Source organism: Pinus tabuliformis, chromosome X (assembly GCF_031772625.1).
Source record: "Pinus tabuliformis cultivar Carrire ecotype Pingquan chromosome X, CPIR1, whole genome shotgun sequence".
In the NCBI taxonomy this organism is placed as follows: domain Eukaryota; kingdom Viridiplantae; phylum Streptophyta; class Pinopsida; order Pinales; family Pinaceae; genus Pinus; species Pinus tabuliformis.
In genome coordinates, this window is record NC_142308.1 from 1,034,231,970 (window position 1) to 1,034,254,437 (window position 22,468).

The 22,468-nt window shown below is 38.3% G+C and overlaps 1 protein-coding gene and 1 long non-coding RNA gene across 2 annotated transcripts; both read left to right on the forward strand.

The window, feature by feature from the left end:
- Positions 1 to 1,156: 1,156 nt before the first annotated feature.
- Positions 1,157 to 21,422, forward strand: LOC149143291 (short-chain dehydrogenase ptmH-like). The gene is made up of 3 exons (XM_089449212.1): positions 1,157 to 2,042; positions 2,142 to 2,301; positions 20,913 to 21,422. The coding sequence occupies exons 1-3, from the start codon at positions 1,706 to 1,708 to the stop codon at positions 21,274 to 21,276; spliced, it is 861 nt and encodes a 286-aa protein (XP_089305338.1). The 5' UTR covers positions 1,157 to 1,705; the 3' UTR covers positions 21,277 to 21,422.
- LOC149143292 (uncharacterized) lies at positions 16,913 to 18,181 on the forward strand. Its single transcript, XR_016264926.1, has 2 exons — positions 16,913 to 17,737; positions 17,845 to 18,181. It is a non-coding gene; the product is annotated as an uncharacterized LOC149143292 (long non-coding RNA).
- Positions 21,423 to 22,468: the final 1,046 nt, after the last annotated feature.

Below are 22,468 nucleotides of genomic sequence, written 5' to 3' on the forward strand. Positions count from 1 at the left end.
TATTAGTTTTCTGCTGATGTACATGGATTTAAGTGTCCTGCTTAGTTTTCTGCTGATGTACATGGATTTAAGTGTCCTGCTTTGATTTTTCCTCATGTCAATCATGTCGGTGTTGCAGATCTTTTCTTAGGTCAATGCTGTAGGTGCTGCATGTGGCGGGTATTAGAAACATGACTCAGGAACTTAAATCACCGCACAACAGATCACATTGCTCTGATACCAACTTAGAAACTGGAAGACTCATGGAAGAGCTTCATCATTGTATTAACAAACATACAAATTTATACACACTGATAGCCGTAAATTCTACAGTAATCTGCCGACTACCGCCGACTTCTCCAGAAGAGGAAACGCCCACTTCTATAGAAGACACTAGGTTCTGAGTTTAATGCTGGTGGTTGGATTTATCAATGTTTTCCAACCGCGGCGGGTCTGTGCACCTACAGAATTTTGATTCCAGGGCTCATCCGCTTTTAAATTTTGGTAGTTGTTTGTTGTTTTGCTTGACAGAGGTTCAGATGGCGGTTTATTTGAGAAAACTTATTTTCCAGTCTTTCTGGTGGGGTCAGGATTGGTTGAAATTTTCAGAATTTATACCTGTGACTTAATTGTATCTTTTAATAGAAAGAACAATTTATCCTTTCTTGAAAAGAATTTTAAACAAAGAAGTCGTCAGCTGGCTCGTGGAATGTTAGGAGAGGGAATTTTTAGTGGAGTAGTCTTTAACGCGATTTTTTGAAAGTTTTTTTGGCGATTTTTTTCGGTGAAAATCCGGCAGTAATTTATTGGAATCCAAGTTTGATAGCTAATTTCTGCACAATGAAACCGTCCCAGGGGTTTTTCAGGGTGCTGAATCCGAATATGCAGTTAAAAAACCATTTTAACTGCAACAAATCATGATTTCATCTCAATTTCTTCCGCCGGATTCCGTCACCGAAATCTCAAAAAGTCGCATTATAAACAACTCCATTTTTAGTTAGAATGTGAATTCTAAGAGTGTTAATAGTTTTTTAATGTCTAAATAAATTTAACACCACAAAAACCCTAAATCACCCAATTTTTTTCAACATTATGGCCGAAAACATGGCCTCCTTAGACTACATTCAGCTAGATTCAAATTTTGCTATCATGGTAGGGAATCATCGAGGGAAGATGATTCTCCAACCTCACGTACGCGTCGATGCCGGCCCTGTCCATCCAGCGCGCTACGCAGAATTTAATGCTGTAGCCGGTGGTATACAGGCCGTTGGACCTTCTGCAGCTGCGCTCGATGTTTATTTGGCCTCGATTGTGAAACAGGGCACGTTTGTCATTTCCTCTGATACTCCGTACACGTGAGTACTTCAATGGGGATTTTTTCCTGCCACTGCCAGCAAGGATGAAATATCAGTCTCAAACTAGAATCAAATCGATCACCAAATGAGCTACAAAATATACTCATGTTTGTCAGGCACATGACAAAAACACTTATCCTATTTTTTTTTAGCAAGGTAGACGCATGAATTTATTGCCCCCTTGCATTTTGGTTCCACCTCTTCCGAGTGTCCTTTCTAAATGGCTGTTTTTCAGCTTCGGCTGTCTCGTGCACTTAGAAATCGGCACCCACTGTCAAAACCTGCTAATGGTATCTACATAGCACCTAGGAACAGGAAGGGCTTCTGAATCTTGAATTTAACACAGGATCAGGATTGTATCTTGAATTTCAATGGCAGACCAAGAGGATGTGGTGGTAATCACAGGGTGCACAGTCGGAGGTATTGGGCATGCGTTGGCTCTTGCGTTTGCTCAACGGAAATGCCGAGTGGTGGCCACGTCTCGATCCCTGGCATCCATGGAAGGCCTCGACAAGAAGCATCCCAGTATTCACCTATTGGAGATCGACGTCTGCTCAGACCGGAGCGTGGCCGGCGCAGTGCGGGCTGTGGTGGACAAGCATGGGCGTATAGACATCCTTATTAATAACGCGGCCGTGCCCTGTGTCGGTCCCCTTGCCGAGCTGCCCTTGTCAATCCTCCATTCCACTTTTGACACTAACGTATATGGTATGTGGGCTGCCTTCCCTGAAACAAAAATCAGTTGGTCATAATTACTGAAAAGAAATTAGGGGAAATATATATTATGTGATCTATTCAATTTTACAGGTGTAATGCGTGTTATAAAAGCGGCGGTTCCTCATATGATATCCCGGGCGAAGGGCAAAATAGTGAATGTTGGAAGCGTCGCGGCGTTGACTCCTGTACCGTGGGGTGGTGCTTACAACGCTTCTAAAGCAGCTGTTCATGCTTTATCGGATTGTCTAAGGTTTGTTTAGATTTTCTTCCCAAGTAAACGTACCCATCTCCATCTCCACTCAGAGGAGAATTGCAATGGATTGTCGATGGCTTATAACAGTCCCACAAGATCTATTGTAAGAAGCTAAGAAGTCACTGGTGAGTACTATTAAGCGATATTTGCCTCTGATTTATATCACATGAAACAACAACCAACGAACTGAACAGGCAAAACGACCCCAAAGGGGTGAACAGTAAAACGTGTTTATAGGGATTTGATCCTTGGCTGGGTATAAAACACGGGCAAACCTAACCACAAGACAGAAACCCGGCCCATTATGAGCTTCTACAGATTGCCTGGAACTTGAGACTATGTGGAGGGACAGGGCCGGAACCATGAAACTTTCATGGTTCCACTTTTGCTTTCATGGTTTCAGGCAATTTTCATGGTTCGGGCATTGTCCTTGATAGTTCTGCGGAGTCCCTGCAAACTCTAATGATGTTCATGGTTTCAGCCTTGCCTTTCATGGTTCCAAAAAATCCATACAAGTTCATTATAACGTTCATTGTTATGGCCTTGCCCAAGATAGTTCCAGGCAATTCCTGCAAGCTCATAATGGCATTTCTGTCTAGTGCTTAAAGTTGGCAAACTTTAAGCACTAGACGCACTTCCATAATTGCCTGCTCAACTTGAAGCACCAGACGTACTTCCATAATTGCCAGCTCGAGAATCTTGATGTCACTAGTTTCTTGCTTGGAACTGTTACCCACCAAAAATAGGTAGCTCATAAGAGAAAACAATACCCCTCATTTGACAGCCAGCCAGCAGCCCTATGATGACCCACAGATAGCTTTACATTAGAGCTCCCTGCTTATGCTTTGGTCAGTGCCCTCTCCCATTTGTCATGCTTCTTGAAGCCAAGGTGGCTCATCTATGAGAAGGTACATTGACCATTTCTGTAATCATGTGCTTTCATTTAATGTTTTGGTGCATACTTATTACTAATATGGATCACAGGGCAAGTTGGATGATTAATTGCTCTTGGTTGTACCCTTGTTCCCATGCGTCACCTGGGAGGTTATCCATTGCCCCTAGTCCAGTGTGACCTCCCTGATGTCTTTCCTTCAAGAGGGGCACTAATAGGAGGCATCAATTGAAGTAGCGTGCCCAAGGTAATCCATAATTACCACATTTCATATTTCCCTTATTATCTACATCCAATTTTTGGGTTGATTGTCATTTGTCATGGGGACTAGTACCTTATATCTGCATCTCTGAGTTGGGGCCTGAAAATTTGTTGCATGAAGTTGATGTAGCTGAAAGAATGATAAAACATATGAAGTCACAACTAAAAAAACAAAAATACAAAAGATGGCCAGGACATAGTAAGCACTTGGACAAAAGCCAATCCTGATCTCTACCCCCTCATTAGCCATCACCCAGTTCCTCAACATATCATGCTACATCTAAAAGGAACCCTTGAATGTCCCAACGCTGATAAGCAAGAAAATGCTACATCTTTAAGGGGTGTTAGAAAAACATAAAGCAAGTTATACTCACGTTGCAAGGAGTACTCATCTGTAAGGAAATTTTAAATATCTAGGGTTAGGGTAAGGGTTTCTTTGAAATATTGGTAAAAAGTAATTTTACTTTGTGTTATTGCCCATCTAGTAGGGATTGAATTTAATAATTGATAAACAACAAAATCTAGCATTAATTGCATTATAAACTCTAATTCTAGAGCTGGCATCATCATTTATATTGTTGTTTTATGCATGTTTTAGTCATAAAATCTCAATTGCAAACTCTAACCTCGCATATCTAATTGATAGTCCTGCTTCTTTATTGATTTATCATTGTAAGGCTATTTTTTTAGCTGTTATATGACATTGCATGCCATATAATCGAAAATCCATCAAACCCTAACCTATAACAGGTCTGTAGGTACTAGTCCCAAGCCAGGGAGGATTTGAGTCCGCCTTCTCATGATATGAAGTTTATGCTTCAGTTGATGAGAACACCCCAAAGCCTAAGTTAGAATTTCTAATTGGTGACTCTATTGGAAGAACAAAGACCTAGTTTTTCATTGATCTTAAAAGATTCCATGCTTGTAGGGTGAAACAAGCATCTTTTAAGGCATTTAAGTTCACATTGGTGACTCCACGGTTGTGTAATATTCAAAATTTGAGAAAATGGCTGCTTGGGATTCGCATGAACTGTAGCTTACTCTAGATGTTAAGGATATCTCTGGATATCCTAATCGTTTTGGTACAAATTGTATGATAGATGCTCCAAAGTTTGATGGTGATCCTTCTTTAGCCATTGATCACGTGGTAAAATTCCTCAAATACACTTCAGAGATCAATATGATGCATGAGGTTGCTCTCATGAGGTTGTCCATTAATTCTCTTGAAAAAAATCAAAGTGAATGGGTTAAATATTTTTGTGAACCTAAAAGCATACCTTCTATTAAAGTGTTTATTGAAAAATTTCTTGAATATGGGGGGCCAAATTGCCAATGTTTCAAAGTTATGAAGATACCCTTCAAAACTTGGTTAAGGCCCTTCAAGAGGAAAGCCTCTTAGACCCATTTGAAGAAGCAGAAGAGGAAAATGACGAAGAAGACTATAGTGAGCAAGAAGAATAGATCTTTCTGGATCCTGAAGAGGAACACGTTGAAGACGATCGTAAGGAAAATCATGGACTTTATGAGGTTTTACCGATGAAGAAGATCACGATCCAAGTAAGTGATGAAGAGGTTCTTGTTGAAGATGATACCTTGTCACATAAAGATGAGGTAAGCTCTATCTTTTCCATGGTTATTGAGTGTATTGATACATCTTGAAACCCTTGAAAAGGATGATCCCACTAATCCTGTAGAGAATAACATTGATGATTTTCTTCACATGGAAGAGGGGAAGTGGGATGTGAATTGTTATCATTTTGACGGGGATCCAATTTATGATATCGATATTGATTCTATTGATGTTCTTGTCCAGCCTTGCACATCATATGATGATCAGGAAGATATGATTACTGATTTGTTTAAGCCATCTTTGCTTCCTTTTGATATCATTCCTTAGTCATATTCAAATTCTATGGATTATCAACGTGATGAGCCAACTTTGGCTACCCCTTTCGAATATGATTGTTGTGATGGGTAACCAGTTTGTCGAGATCTTGTCCTTAAGTAATCTTTTTCATCATGCCACTCTCAATATGTCCCTAGTCACATTAATGAGAGTTGTATGTCTGAAATAGCTATTGGGAAAAAATGTTTAAAATTGATCATTGATTACTCTATCTTCAGGTTGCAAGAGAGGATGCAATGGTGTTTGAAACTCTTTCCTTTTCCATTTTCATTCTCAATCTGTTCAAGCAAGGTTGAGCCATGGTTGACCTATTACAATTTTCCCACCACCCATCCTTGTTGCTTTCATTCGATCTTTGAGTATTATGAGATAATTGTTAATGATTGTGATATTTACTTGTTCTATCTCATGATTAAGCATAGAGGTAAAAGGCATGATATTGATATGATAACATGTTGGCTTCATTGGTTGTATGACTATACTTTGTTGATGTACTACATTTTAGCATAGGTTGGCATAAGATTGTGTGCATTGCGTTCTTGATTTCACATCCTTCTTTTGATAGTGTTCATGTTGTTTTGCTTGCATAATAATTAAACATTTTATTGTTAGCTAACATTTTATTTTAGTACTATTTTTATCCTATACCTCAAGGGTGATGATCAACACCCTGCTTAAGTGCTATTACAAGTTGTCGTGAGTATATAGGTAACAGGTCTACAAGCATCAGGGATTGTTGGGATTCTCATGCACTCCTTGTTTGATCTCATGGTTCATGCGCTTTACAGTGAACACATGTCCCTGAGTTGGAGCCAGATGTTAGCTATCAAAAGTGGGTAACCCTTAGGAGAAAAAATTTCTCCTCATTTGATAGCCAGCTAGCCAATAACCATATGATAGTAAGAAGATGGCATTATGTGACAGTTATCCACCCATTGCTCCGTTTAGATCTCTCTCCCATCTGACATTCTTCTTGAAGGAAGTTGGGTCATCTCTTTGTAGGTACTCTAACCATTCTTGCAATCATGTACTTTCATTTAATGTTATGGGAATATTGATATGAATCACGGGGCAAACTAGATGATTGATCGATCTCGATTGTATCCTTGTTCCCATACTTCACTTGGGAGGTTAGTCTTTGACTCTAGCCTTGTTGGACCTCCTTCGAGGCCTTAGGGTTTAGGAAGGGCACTACTGCAGAGGCACTGCATGATATAACACGTCTAAGGTTATTCCATACTTACCACTGTTGAAATGTGTAACTAGGTTTGGTCTTCATAATGTCTATTGTAATCATGATAATATGTATTTGATGAAAAGAGAAAAAGAAATTTATTATTTTCATTCTTGATGCATGGGTTTCATGCTCAAGGTAAATTTATTTGTAGGTTTGTCATAGAATTATGAAGTCAAAAGACTCATTGTCATACATGTAAGACCCCTTTGGGCATGTTGTATCTTATAAAGAAATTTTTTGTAGAGTCAAAAATGTTGTGAAGACCCTCCAAGACGTTGTCAAGCAAGTTGACCTACATGAAAGATCAAGTCGGCCTCATGGAAGCAATTCGTACCCCTAGAAAGCCTATATATAAGGAACTCGACTTCATTTGGACACAACAAGGAGCAAGTTTGATCTCCACAAGAAAGAAGCAGCAAGACTAGGAGAAAAGGATGAAAATCATGGATAAGAATAAAAGAAGCAAGATCGTAGTTTTGGATCTCTCTCTCTCTTGTGTCAGGGTTTTTGAAGTTGATGGGCAAGTTGAAGTCGCTGGAAGTTGTTGGGCAAGTCGAAGTTACTGGAAATTGTTGGGCAAGTCAAAGTTGTTGGGAAAGTCAAAGTTGTTAGGCAAGTCGAAGTTGTTGGGCAGGTCGAAGTTGTTGGAAAATTTGTTGGAGTCGAAGCTGTTGTTGGAAGGTCAAGGTTTGTTGCTATAAGCTGTGTAAGGAAAGCTCATCAAGAAGGAAGTTTGACTTGGTCTTGGAGGGGTCTTTGTCAAGGGTCTTAGGTCTTGGAATTCATCATTTGAAGATTCTATAAGAAGAGAAGAATTCTTGTGGGTTTTCTTCTCAAGAGGAGAGGTTTTGGCCCTGGCTAGCAGCCTATATTTTGTGTCCTCTTGTCTTTATGATCTTCATTTTTTGGTAGTTGTTTGATGATAGAAGACACATTCATAATCAAGTTAAGGAAGAAGCTAATCAAATTAAGTAAAAAGACATCACAAGCAGTTATCAAAGAAAGAGAAATCACCTAATCTAGCTGCCCCTAGATTTCAACATGGTATTGGAGCTAACGTGACAAGTCGAGAAGAAGCAACTTGAAGATCACATCAATGAAGAAGGATACATAAGGGCCGGGCACAAAGAATTCATTAAGGAGGACTAAGAAGCATCAAGGACGAGCACTCATCTCAAGGATCACATCATCACAACTCTTGGAAGGAGAAGAAGACCTCAAGGGCCCTACCTCCACTCAAAGCAAGAAGGACTACACATTTGAAGCATCTTGATGTCTCCATATTCTACATTTCTACATCCCAAGGGAGCAAAACATCATCAATCATTATAAAAAAAAGAAGGCATCAAGTTAAAGATCTCATCATCATATGAGCATCTTCACTTGACAAGTAAGTATCTTTATATTTATGTCTGAATCTACTATCAAAATGACTTCATTCTATATGGAAAGCAATAAATTGGTTGGGTCATCAAATTTCCTTTTGTGGAAGAAGAGAATAGATTTGATCCTCATAGAGAATGAAGTTATTGGATATGTTAAGGGTTCAATCTCCAAACCATCTCAAGAGCAAGTTCAAGCACTGACGAAGTATATGAAAGGGGAAATCAGGGCTCAAAGAATCCTCATAGAATGAATCAAGGATTCCCTCATCCCTTATGTAGCAAAGTTGGAGAAATAGAAGGATATCTTATGAGAAGTTGGTAGAATTATTTTTTGTAAGCATTCCAGGAGAATTTATATCATTGAGAATTGAATTATACAAAATGAAGGTATCAAAGGAAGAAGAGATAGCCTCATACCTTATGAGGGTGTCACAAATAAGAGATCAATTACAATAATTAAAAGAAATAATGTCTGATAAAGAAATGACCACCATTGTGCTCAATGCACTACTTATTGAATGGGGCAACTATGTATCAAGCATCTATGGAAAGAAGGAAGCCACTCCATTTAGTGAACTTTGGTCATTATGTAAGATTGAAGAAACTAGGTTGAAGGAAAAAGCGATGTTGGATCAAATGAACAAGTTCAAGCATATGTTGCCATGGCTAGGAGAAAAGGAAAGTTTGGTCCTCGGAAAAAGAAGAAGATCGATATGTCAAAGATACAATGTTATGAGTGTAATGAATATGGGCACTACAAAAGGAATTGTCCCAAACTCAAGAAGGACAACAAGAAGAGAAAGGAAAGAAATGAAGCCCATATCACCGAAGAAGTAGAAGAACCTGAAAAGAAGAAATCAAAGGAGGAAGAAGTGAAAGATCTCTACTATGACTGAGATAATCTCCTTAGTTCTTTTCAGTTATAGATGAGAATAGAAAGCATCACAAGTATGATATGATGCATTATAACAATATAGAGATGACATCATCACAGAAGCATGGAAGGATAGTTGAAGTAGAAAGTATACATGGTTATAGCAATCATCATGATAGAAATGGTATCTCCATTGAAAGCATATATATGGTTGGAGGAAAGTCATCTAGCAAGATAGAAGATAAAGAAAGGTCATCATACATCATCATTATTAGAAAGGAGCATTTGTAGAATGAGGATCATTAAGATCCTCCATTCGAATCTTTGCTAGAAAATTCACCTCAACTCAGAAGAAGCGTCTCGCAGATGGTCTACATTCCACCTTGTGTGGGATCGACAATTAGAAGGATGATGGTATGATGACCAAGACGTGCAGCATGTCAAATTGGTTGAAGTACTTTCATCTTCAAGCAAGGAAAGGAATTTGCCTCAAGGAAGTGTAGATGGCCACATGAAGGAAGAGGTATGTATATATTTGATAGATAAATAAATTCATGTCATCATATGGTTGTAGATAGAATGCGTAGAATGCTCTATCTCATGAGCATGATAAAAGAAGAAGAAACTCTTCCTTTAGAAAGATACATGAAGGCATGTGGACAATATGCCTTGAACTCTTCTACATATTGATGTTATATGACCTCATGGAGAATATGAGGTGGTTGGCATTCATAGTTCCTATGATGAAGTAACTATGTATAGATGATCCCGAGGAAGCAATATGTGAAGAGAAGGTGAAAGAAGAGTTCGTGAAAGATGTATTCATAGTCATGTAAGATAAGATAAGTGATCAACATTTAAGAACAAGAAGGATTAGCCATGACATCTCTAGGGAGAAGGTATGAAGACCTTGATAGGTATGTTGGAAAAGGTAAACCTTTGTAATATGTGTCTTGGAGATGGATTCATACATATGCAAGATGATGATGCTGCAAGAAGTTGATGTCATGACAAAAGGCCATCATAAAAAGGTAACTTTGATTTGATGTTCATTTTTTATTTTTGAAAACATCTGGTTGGGTTGAAACAGGGCTACTGAAAGAGAGTTGTAGATGTCACCTACAACTAGTACTCTTGAAATTGGATGGAAGATCCTGAAAGAAACATAACTTGGAAGAGGTAGTTGTATGAAGGAAAAGCTAGATGTGGACTAGAAGATCACTTTCCGATGAAGAAAAGGATGACATGACTATTGGTTCAACCCTATGGTTCATTGAAGGAAAGTGATGGAGAAGATGGTCGATGCCCTACAAAGAAGATCTAGAAGATGAAGGCTCCATGATGAAGAAGTTGAAGTTCATGACATCGAAAGAAGGAGCCCTACTAGCAACTGATAATACCATGATCTCCACCAAAGAGCAGATAATTGCTGTTGGAAACAAGTCCCTAGTTGAGAGGGAGCTTGGGCACATCCCTTGTTAAAAGGGAGCTTGGGAATATTCCTTTTATAGGAATGTGTATATCCTCCATACATATGCAAGATGATGATGCTGCAAGAAGTTGATGTCATGACAAAAGGCCATCATAAAAAGGTAACTTTGATTTGATGTTCATTTTTTATTTTTGAAAACATCTGGTTGGGTTGAAACAGGGCTATTGAAAGAGAGTTGTAGATGTCACCTACAACTTTTACTCTTGAAATTGGATGGAAGATCCTGAAAGAAACATAACTTGGAAGAGGTAGTTGTACGAAGGAAAAGCTAGATGTGGACTAGAAGGCCACTTTCCGATGAAGAAAAGGATGACATGACTATTGGTTCAACCGTATGGTTCATTGAAGGAAAGTGATGGAAAAAATGGTCGATGCCCTACAAAGAAGATCTTGAAGACGAAGGCTCCATGATGAAGAAGTTGAAGTTCATGACATCGAAAGAAGGAGCCCTACTAGCAACTGATAATACCATGATCTCCACCAAAGAGCAGATAACTGCTGTTGGAAACAAGTCCCTAGTTGAGAGGGAGCTTGGGCACGTCCCTTGTTAAAAGGGAGCTTGGGAATATTCCTTTTATAGGAATGTGTATATCCTCCCTAGTTAAGAGGGAGAGATAGACACATCATTCTTGTCCTCATGTTCTAAAGAAAGAATGGAGGATTCGGTAAACATATGGTTTTCGATAATCTTTGAGGATGTGGTAGGGCATCTAATAGGTAAGAGTAGTCAAAGAGGAAATTCCTTGAGGATGTGTTATTCCAAGGCAAGAATTGTCCTAGAAGGATATACCTTGTGAACATCCAGGTAGGGTATGTGCCTTAAGAGACAATTATGATGGTGTCTATCAATCATTCTCTTGCCAACATTGTGCTATGATCTTGTGGAGAGATAGAGCTGTTAGTCAAGGCCTTGCTATGTGACAATGCTGGTTGGTATGATGAGATGCACTGGCATAAGCTGAGAAAATAGCTTATGAGATGGCTTACCAATCCGACTCTTCTTATGAGAATTCTTCAGTATGAGAATGTCCAAGTACCATGTATGGATTATGAATACCTCCCTAGTTAAGAGGGAGTGTTGAAATGTGTAACTAGGTTTGGTCTTCATAATGTCTATTGTAATCATGATTTTATATATTTGATGAAAAGAGAAAAAGAAATTTATTATTTTCATTCTTGATGCATGGGTTTCATGCTCAAGGTAAATTTATTTGTAGGTCAAGCACCCATTGAGTGCTTCTAGGTTTGTCATAGAATTATGAAGTCAAAAGAGTCATTGTCATACATGTAAGACCCCTTTGGGCATGTTGTATCTTGTAAAGAAATTTTTTGTAGAGTCAAAAATGTCATAAAGACCCTCCAAGACCTTGTCAAGCAAGTCGACCTACATGAAAGATCAAGTCGGCCTCATGGAAGCAATTCATACCCCTGGAAAGCCTATATATAAGAAGGAACTCGACCTCATTTGGACACAATAAGAAGCAAGTTCGATCTCTAGAAGAAAGAAGCAGCAAGACCAGAAGAAAAAGATGAAAATCAAGGATAAGAAGAAAAGAAGCAAGATCAAAGTTTTGGACCTCTCTCTCTCTTGTGTTAGGGTTTCTGAAGTTGCTGGGCAAGTCGAAGTTACTAGAAGTTGCTAGGCAAGTCAAAGTTGCTGGGCAAGTCAAAGTTGCTAGAAGTTGCTAGGCAAGTCGAAGTTGCTGGGCAAGTCGAAGTTGTTGGAAGTTGATTGGTAGGTCGAAGTTGTTGAAGAATGTAACTAGGTTCAGTCTTCATAATTATACTTGATTCATAATAAAATATATTTATCAAAAGAAAGAAAAAGAAATTTTATTATTAAATAAATTGACTTATTAAAGCATGGGTTTCATGCTTGGGTCAATTGTTTTTAGGTCAAGGTCTCCATTGTAGACCTCTAGGGTTTATGTCAAGTGTCCTTGTCCATGTCATATTGTAAAAAACCCTTCTTGGGAATTATTTTGTCAAAGAAGAAAATTATTTTATTGTAAATTAGGTCAATTAGACCTCCTCCAAAATGTCGGCCTCAAGGAAGGACAATGTCAGCCTCAATCAGGGTAATTCGATCTCACAAGAAGCCTATATAGTGGAGCAACTTGACCTCATTTGACACACACTCTCAAGCAAGTTCAATTTGCAGTAAAATTGCAGTAGCTGGTTGTAGTAAAGGGTATGAATTCCAAGGAAGAAGAAGGAAAGGGCTAGCGAAGGAAAATAAGGTCATTATCTTGCTAAGGAAGTCAATTTCTCTCTCTATTATCTTACACATGCCAAGTGCTGGGGTTATGTTGGAAGATTGAAATTTTGCAATACGTTGGGAGGCAGAAATTTCTGCAGTAGTTGCAGTAACTAGGATCGAAGTTTCTGGGATGTTGTTGGGTTGAAGCTGCTGAACAAGAAAATAAGATTAAAGGTTGTTGCATCATATCAAAAGGCTGACTTGGTGGAGGAGGAAGGTCTGTTGGTCTAGGGTCTTGGTTGTTTCACTGTCATATGAATCTACTGAAGGAAGAGTTCTTGATTGGGTTTTCTCCTATCTAGGGGTTTTGCCTTGGCTGTCCGCCTACATCTGGTGTCCCTGATCTTCATGTTTCATTTTGATAATTGCCTGATGAAACAAAAATAAAAGGAAAACAAAAGAAAGTTAATAAGAACATAAGAATATCACAAAATAAAGTTGATAAGAACATAAGAATATCACAAGTAATTATCAACACAAATAAAATCTTTCTGCCTTTCTGATTTTCTAACAGAAGTTGCTGGAAAAGTTGTTGGGGTCGAAATTGCTAGAGAAGTTGTTGGGGTCGAAGTTGTTGCTGGAAGGTCAAAGTTTGTTGCTCTAAGCTGTGTAAGGAATATTCATCAAGAAGGAAGTTTGACTTGGTCTTGGAGGGGTCATTGTCAAGGGTTTTGGGTCTTGGAATTCGTCATTTGAAGATTCTATAAGAGAAGAATTCTTGTGGGTTTTCCTCTCAAGCGGAGAGGTTTTAGCCTTGGCTAGCAGCCTACATTTTGTGTCCTCTTGTCGTTTTGATCTCCATTGTTTGGTAGCTGTTTGATGATAGAAAACACAATAATAATCAAGTTAAAGAAGATGCTAATCAAATTAAGTAAAAATACATCACAAGCAGTTATCAAAGAAAGAGAAATCTCCTAATCTAGCTGCCTCTAGATTTCTCAACAACCACTTTCTATCTCTCTCAATTATCTAGATGTTCTTTGGGTTGGTAGTCATTGGTCATTGGGTTTGGCACACTATATCCACATCCTTGAGTCAAGGCTTAGAGACTTGGCTCCAGAGGTTGATGCAACTGAAAGAACATTAAAAACATATAAAACCACAATGAAAGAAAAGATAAAATGCAAAAGATGGTTGGGACAATGTTTAGTGCGTGGGCAAAATCCTAGCATGAGCTCTGCCCTCCTCATTAGCCATCACCTAGTTCCACTAGCATTCAATGCTTCACCTAAAGTAAAGGAACCTTGAATGTCACAAACTTGATGAGCGAGAAACTACTACATCTTAAAGGGGTATTGGAAAAGCATCAAGCAAGCTTGGGCTCCTAAGCTATGCACTGAAAGACAAATCATTAAAGGAAAAGGCGCACCAAAGGGGCAGGCCGAGGAAAGGGGTAACTCATGCCACCACGATTGCTCCCTCCTTACATCATTACACTCAGGATATTGGTATTAGCAAGTCTCATGGTCATGGCGCCTTCCTTGAAGTCTCTCCCACTCCATGACCACCTATGGATTGATGGGATAACGTGGGACATGTCATTCCCTTTAGGGGTTGGAAACACCTAATAGGCTTGTCTAACTAATCATCCCAAACATAAGTGAGGTAACTTGTTTACAATTTATGATCTAGTTCAATATTGCAAGAACCGTCCCCCTCCCCCGGTTCAGGAGGCAAATTCGTGTCTCAGACGGATCTGTCAATGATCCTCAGGTGGAACTACGGTTCACCCTTTTTTTGCAGTTCTTGGGCTTTTGGAACTGTGCCAATTTTGAATCGCAGTTTTGTAGGCTCGAACCGTGATTCCGACATGGTTTTGCATGCCTGAATTGCGGTTCCGCTACGGTTCCAAAAATTGCTCACATGGTTCCTCTGGGCTTTTTTTTCTTTTTCTTTTTGGGAAATTTTCGAACTATTATGTGAGGAACTATGCTTCGAAACACTCCCAATGTGGCCCCTTGATGCTCCCTAGACACTTCCTAGATGCTCCCTAATGGTAATGTTAAATTCATAAAGTAAAAGTGACACTCTCCTTTATTTTTCATTTTCATTCTTTTACTTAAATTTTTAACATTATCATGAAATGACTCTGGATTTTTGAGAGTGGTTCCAACCTTATCAGACTTTATATGGAAAAAATAGAATTTCTTATCCCATTCAAAATTCAGCAAGCTTAACAGTTTTCAGGATCAATGGGATTGTGGCATTTCATTAGATTATATCATGTATGAGGGTATATGATTGGCATTTAATCAAGAGAACCAGGCCCTACATGTACCCTAGTGTTTTTGGTGTTGATTCTTAAACTCCTTTGTCACAGCCTTAGCAAAAATGTACCCTTCACTCAAGTTAAAATCATCGATCAAGCATGTTAAGCTTTCTCTACCATATTATAAGGCTTGGATTAGGCCTTTGATCAAAATTAGGCAATGTTGACTAATATCTAGTGTTGCGAACATCACGCGTTTTTTTTCGCAGAAACGATTTAATCGTCAATTTTTTCGGTGATTTTTTTTATTTTAAAAAAATCACCAAAAAATCGCAATCCGACTCGAAAAAATAGTGGGGGCACAGAACAACGACTTCTAAAAGCTATTTTTGTTTTTTTTGCTCATTTTTTTCAGACAGAGGGCAAGAGTGAGAGCTAAGGAGGAGGAGAACTCATCTACAAGGGCAAGCGAGGAGAAAAGTGAAGGAATTTAACATCCCAAGAAAAAAAAATTCATGTTTGGACCAAGTTTCTTCAACAAAGCATGGTTTTGAAGTATGGGCATTAAATTTGGCCATTTTTATTTGTTTTTCTTTGGGTTTCTATCGCCCATTTATTTTCCATGATTTTTGTTTGGATTTGATTGTGTGTGTGTGTGTGTGTTTTTTTTTTTTTCATTTTTGTTGCATTTAGTGGAGAGGGTTTATTTTGGTAAAAAATACAAAAACTTGATTGTTAGATTTCTTTGTTTAATTTCTTTGTGTGCCCTAGTTTTTTTCTATCATTTTTGCTTGGGTTTGAATGTGTATTTTTTGCCATTATTGTTCCATTGAGTTGAGGGTTTTTTTTGGTCAAAAATTCAAAATGTTGTATGTAAATTTTAATTTTATTTTTTTAACTTGCAATTCTTCTTGTGTCCTAGGTTCAATGTTCAAAGTTCAAACTTCATCTTACAGTAAATCTCAAGAGTTCAACAAAGTTACAAACATGCTAAGGAAATTGGACCCACTGTGGGAATTTGGTGAACCTAATGAAGGGTTTGACAAATCAAATTTGACTTGCAAGTTATGTGGGCATCACATGACTTGGGGTATACAGATTAAAGTATCACCTTGCACAAGTTCCTGGACATGAGGTAAGACCTTGCACAAATACAAATCCAAAAATCATCCGAAGAGCCCTCAAATCATTGGAAGAAATAGAGACAACCAAACTGTCCAAGTCAACTTTGAAGAGTCAAATAATAGGGAGTAGAGTGTCAGGATTGGGAGGTGACCATGAGAGTGGTACTGGTTCTACTTCACCATCAACATCTACACCCAACCCTATAGCTACCTCATCATTTTTTGTTCCTAGAACCATACCTAGTGCACAACCATCTATCTCTTCAGTTATTAAAAAAAGGGAGAAGGAAGAAGCTGACAAGTTGTTGGGAAAATTTCTTCTTTGGAGTGATATTCCTTTCAGCGTTGCCAGGAACAATCCATTTTTCCATTCCGCAGTTGATGTTATTGCTATTGTTGGCCGAGGGCACAAAGTCCCTTCATATGATGACTTTAGAGCACGCATTCTTCAAAATAAAAAGGTTGACTGCACTAAGAGATTGGAAGAGTTTAGGGCATCATGGGCATACACAGGATGGACTGTGATGTCAGATGGTTGGAGCGATCAAAAGGGTAGAAGCCTTATTAACTTCTTGGTTAATTGTCCCAAGGGGACAATGTTTATGAAATCTGTTGATACATCTGCAAATATCAAAGATGCACAGTTATTATGTGATTTGTTGGACGTGTTCATTCAGGAGATGGGTCCACAACATGTTCAAGTCATAATGGACAATGCTGCTGGCAAGATGCTTATGGAGGGGCATCCTACCTTATTTTGGACATCTTGTGGTGCACACTGCGTTGATTTGATGTTGGAGGACATAGGAAAAAATATTTTTGTTAAGGATATTGTTGAATCATCAAAAAACATTACAAAATTTATATATAATCATGCATTTGTGCTTCATTTGATGAAAACATTCACCAACAACAAGGAGTTGGTGCACCCTGCCATTACACGGTTTGCTCCCAGTTTCATATTCATATTTCTTCAATCCCTCTTGAATTCTATGTGGGACGTGAAGAGAATGTTTCTTTCAAAAGAGTGACGTGCTTTGACATTTAGCGGCAAACCAGAGGGAGATGCCATATGCAGGTTAGTTTAATACCAGGAAAGCTTCTGGGCGGGAGTGCAGGAGGTGTGTAGTATTATAGAACCTTTGGTAAAGGTTCTTCGATTAGTTGATGGAGACAAGCCTGCAATGGGATACTTGTATGACGCCATGGATAGGGCCAAAGAATCCATTCAGAGCTATTATGATGATAATGGGGATGAGGGGTTTGAGAAACAACAACCCCTATGGGAAGTGATTGATGAGCGATGAAACAATACACTCCATCGTCCCATTCATGTTGCAGGGATCTACCTGAACCCCACATTTTCTTACTCATGTGGTTTCTTATTTGATACTAAGGTCATGGATGGATTCTTCACTTGTGTTCAGAGGATGGTGCCATCTCCAGTAGAACGTGCGTAAATATCCAAAGAAATGGAGATATAGAGAATGACTGGTAGCACATTTAGCTTTGACACGTCTGTTGTGGATAGGAAGACTGAAATGCCAAGTGAGCTTTAGTTTGTTTCAATTTTCATTGTATCTTCAAGTTCATACTTTGATTCAACTTTTAAATTTCAGTTTTTTCTTGTGTTTACCTTATTTGTTGTAGATGCATGGTGGAGAAGCTATGGTGGCAAAGTACCCAATCTCCGAAGGCTTTCCATTTGAGTGCTCATCCAAACATATAGCTCCTTGAGATGCGAGCACAACTGGAGTGTATTTGAAAAAATACACACCAAGAAGCGCAACAGGGTAAAATATTCCAAATTTCCAATTAATTTTTTGAATTCATCAAATAATTATTTTTTATAATTATTATTTTATTATTTATAATTTATTAATTTATGACCCTTGTACAGGTTAGAGTCCTAGCGACTTAATGACATGGTCTATGTCTATTACAATCTTCGATTGTGGGTGAGACAACTTGAGAGGACACCTGATGTGGAGGCCATCTCATTGGATGGGATTGACACCACTGTTGCATGGAGGGTTGAGGCCGAGAGGCCTATCATGGAGTCGGCCCCTGATTGGTTAGAGCAGGAAGTAGTGGAGGGGGTAGAGGAGGAGGAGGAGGAGGAGGTGACAACACCTACCCTTGTCACCAGTAGAGGACGTGGTCTACCTCCTATAGCTCCTAGTTCTTCACCTTATAGAGCACAGCAAAGTCCACTGCTAGCTCCACCGCCATCTACATCTAGAGGGAAAGCTATTGCATTTTCTCGCAAGAGGGGCAAAGGAAATCAGTAGTATTAGTTATTTGGTTCATTTCATTGTATATGACATTATGACTCATGATATGAGATACATTATTATATTTTTTGTTGATATTTTGAGGCTGAGTTGTGACTCAAGACTTAATATTCTGGACATGATTCACTGTTATGTGTGATGTAGCACTAGAAATGATATTACACATCTTATATATTAGTTCTTTTTTCATATTTATGTGTCAATGCGTTTATTTTATGTTGTGGATGCTTTAGATATTAAAAAAAAGAATATTTTCGTATTTGCCGATTTTTACCGATTTTTTTATTTTTATTTTTGACCTTGCCGATTTAATTCTGATCGCGATGTTCGCAACACTGCTAATATCCCTAGAGAACCGAAGTAGAGGCAAAGGCTAGACAAGAGGAGAGGAATATAGATTCTAGATGGTTGATGCTCGAATAATTAATCATTGATGTACAATGGATGCTATATCTATCTTGATTTATGTACAAATATGCATGTTTTCATATCTTCTACATCTAATTTGGTATTTTGGATCCTTTTTGAGTATAAATGCACAAAAATACTATATATATATATATATATATATATATATCTATATATATATATATGTGCTTCACTTCCAAAAAATGTCCCTGCTTCATGCAACATTGCTGTGGCATCAAAGGCAGTAGGAGGCACAAGTACTGAAGATAGATGCAAGGTCAGATTTAGGGTATTAGAGCAGTAGGGTTTGGTTGATGTGATAGCCATTGTTGTGCATTTCAATTGTATTGGGAGGACTGTGGATCTAAACTACTTATTGTACTGTTGAATTGGTTTCATAGGAATGAACTGTTGAATACATGATCATTCTATCTCATGGCATTTCAATATTGTCTCTGAGTGTCAAGTTGAAGTATATTGTGATGCTAGTTAGAATACAAAACTTGTCAAGTGCTCTTTTCTAGCCATAAGGAAAATTTTACCCTAAGGGATACTACACTTTCTGCAGCTGTATGGCCTCCTGCACACACTGTATCTCTGCTGCTTGCATATGTGTGGCAGATCTGCCCTTAACCAGTACACATGCGGCTTGTACACAACTCGTATGGCCTCCTTCCTGTAGCCTTGTGGTACAAATGACTGCTTGAACCTCTTGTTGTCTTTACCTGCATTGCACCTGCCTCTGCTCATGCTTTACGGTCTTTGTAGCTCACAAGTGCAAGCTGTACGACTTGTATTCTGTTGCTGAAACACTCAAATCTGTCCCCCGATTTGAATGGCTGCTGGAAATTTCTCTTTGCTGCCCCTTTTTCTCTTCTTATGGAATCTGCACACTTGGATGAATGTCCTTCTCCACCCAATCACTGAGATCTCATTGTATCACAGTGTCTTGTGCTCACTTGATGTGTCTTCTGCCTTCACCTAGCTTTGCTTTTAAAAGTCTTAGTTATTGATCGTATCCACAACCTTAGTCTTCAAAGTGATTGATGGTTGAGATTAGATCTCAATTTCTCTTGAGATCAATGGTTAAGATTCATCTAATTCACTAATGCAAACAACCTTTGCATTTCATTAGATTAACTCACTTTTCTTATAAAAAACAATTACTTTAATAAATCATTTAATTAAAGTAATTTGCTAAGGTTAGAGGTCTTTGGATTACTTCCACATTTCTAGACACATAGACCTATGTAAAAGTACCTGTCCGATGCTACTATCATTAACACCACCCCACTGAAGTAGATTCTAAAGCATGATCCTTTTCCCACTGTTTGTTTGAATTTTTGATTTGTTTACGAGGGGGATTTGGTGGTCTGGTCAAATCAGTTGAGATCCAGTCTTCTAGTGTCCAGTTCTAGTTTCTTCAATTTTCATGTTATTCCCTATTTATTCTGTCTGTAGACAGTTTGCGTTGATGCTTTCGATTTTCACTTTGCTCATTTATCTGGTACTTTGTCTCTATCCTCGAAGAGCTTCATATTTCTTGCAATCCAGATTCTCGAGGCCATATATCTTGGAAGAAGAGTCCAGACACCATACCTTGGTTAGCAGGTATTTTCCTTCTAAAATTCCTCAATATTGCTGGATCCAGCTGCTCAGCATGTCATCCCATGATGTTGGAACTTGGGACTATATGATTGTCATCATTTATAAATCCAAGAACAGTTTGCCCAGTGCTTTTGATGAAATGAAAGCTTCAGAGATTCTTCATCTTGTTAGCAATGAACACATCAAGAGGTCCCTCGAAAACCTCTTTCTTGAGGTTACCGCTGTAAAGGCTTCCCATGTGCTGGTAACCAGTAAAACATGTTGAACAGCTAGTTTTAATTGTGAGTTGAAAAGGAAGTTTCTGAGTGAATCTGCCATTGCAGGATTCAAGTATTTTTCTTTGTCCATAAAATAAAAACTAAAGTCAATCTAACACCATCATTTCATCCTTGCCGTAGGATATTGTGTTTTGTCTTTGATCCCTGGCAAATGCAATATGATAGAAGGCTTCTCACGTATACTAATTCTTTCAAAGTTTCATTATGTCCTTGAATTACCTTCTCAGTCGAGCTTCATGTTTATTTGGTGAAAAGATATGCCCTGTTATTGTAACCTGTGCCAAGTATTTCTGTGAGGGACTGCCTTGTTTTGGTTTATTGTAGAATATGGTTCTTAAGTATGTTTCTTATTTGTCAGTATTTTCTTTGGTTTCCTGCAGACTTGAGTTGAAGCCTTTTGGGATAGATGTTATCACAGTAGCCCCAGGGGCAATCAAATCCAATATTGGGACCAATTGCTCAATTATGTACAAGAATAATCCAGAGTGGAGGTTCTACAAACCTTTTGAAAAGGCAATATATGAAAGTGCCAAATTTTCCCAACAGCCTGGCAACACTTCCACAGAGGTTTTTGCAAACAAAACTGTGGATGCCATTTTGAGAAGGAAACCACCTGGTTGGTTTTCTTATGGTAAGTACTCCACTGTTTCAGCCATCTTGTATTATTTACCAATGTGGCTTAAAGATATGATATTGAGGAAAGAATTTATAGTGTCAAGTATAGAAATTGCCAAGGAGAAGTAGCATCAACAACCTTCTCTTCTTATTAGTGGCTGGTTTCACAGTACTTTCACTTGATAAATGAAACAAAAGTACACTGGCACTTTAGTTTGATTTTTTAATATTCATGAACTTTCATTGACAGCTTCAAGCTGATTTTTCAGTCTATATTTTCCTGCTTCAACATTTCTTGTCACAGAGAGAAGTGCTACGCAGCTTAGATGGGGCCAGAGCTTTATGTTTGTGTGTGTGTAATGATAAAAAAGTTGACATAAAATAAAAACTTGTTCTCTATCTCTTTCTATATAGATATGCAAACTTATTAGCATAGATCCATCTTTAACCCTGGATTTTTTGAGCCTAGGACTTTGTGCCGGGAGTGTTTTTCAACCCTTCTCTCTCTTTTTCACTCTACATACATTTATACTTATTAACCCTGGATCTACTAAGCCTAGAGCTTTGTGCTTAGAGTTTTTTGACCTTTTTTGGTGCTTAATAGATCCAGTTAATTTATGCTAGTAATGTTCTTTCTGCAATGGGGATTTAGGTTGACATATTAGACTTATTTTCAGGGATCAAAACCCGTGATATCTTGGCCAACAATCCCTTTGCTATGCTACAGGCTTTATTTTAGAATTGTCACCTAGAAAACAACCATGCCTATAGTTTATACAGAGAAATGCCTCTCCAACTGGATCCCTTGGTGAACATCTAGCATGATGGGACCATAGTTGCCATAAACTGACCAAAATATAATAAAAAGGGCATTTAATTAGACTCGTTTCTCCTATAGTCTCGTTTTTTATAGTCTGTTGTTTTGCTTTGTTCCTCTATTCGAATTAGTACAAAAAGATATTAAACTCATTTCTATTATGCCTAAACCTTCTTGTCAGACTTAGGCCCCATTTGATCCAGCGTATATGCTTGTATCATGACTCCCATGAGGATGTACTATAACTTAAGAGTATAGTGGCCAATGCACATACAGAAGCAGCATTATGTTCTAACATACAATTCTTAGAATCTTGTATCACTTGTAGGGGGATTCACAAACTAATTCAACCTCTATTGACAAATATGTGCAATATTGCACTACATGAAATATTTGGTCAAATACCAAGCATGAAGTGATATATAATGCTGTAAAGACAGCAGAGGAGGATACTCTACTAGCAGGAGAGTACGTTTAGTGGTCAACCTAGTTTAGCTAATGCAG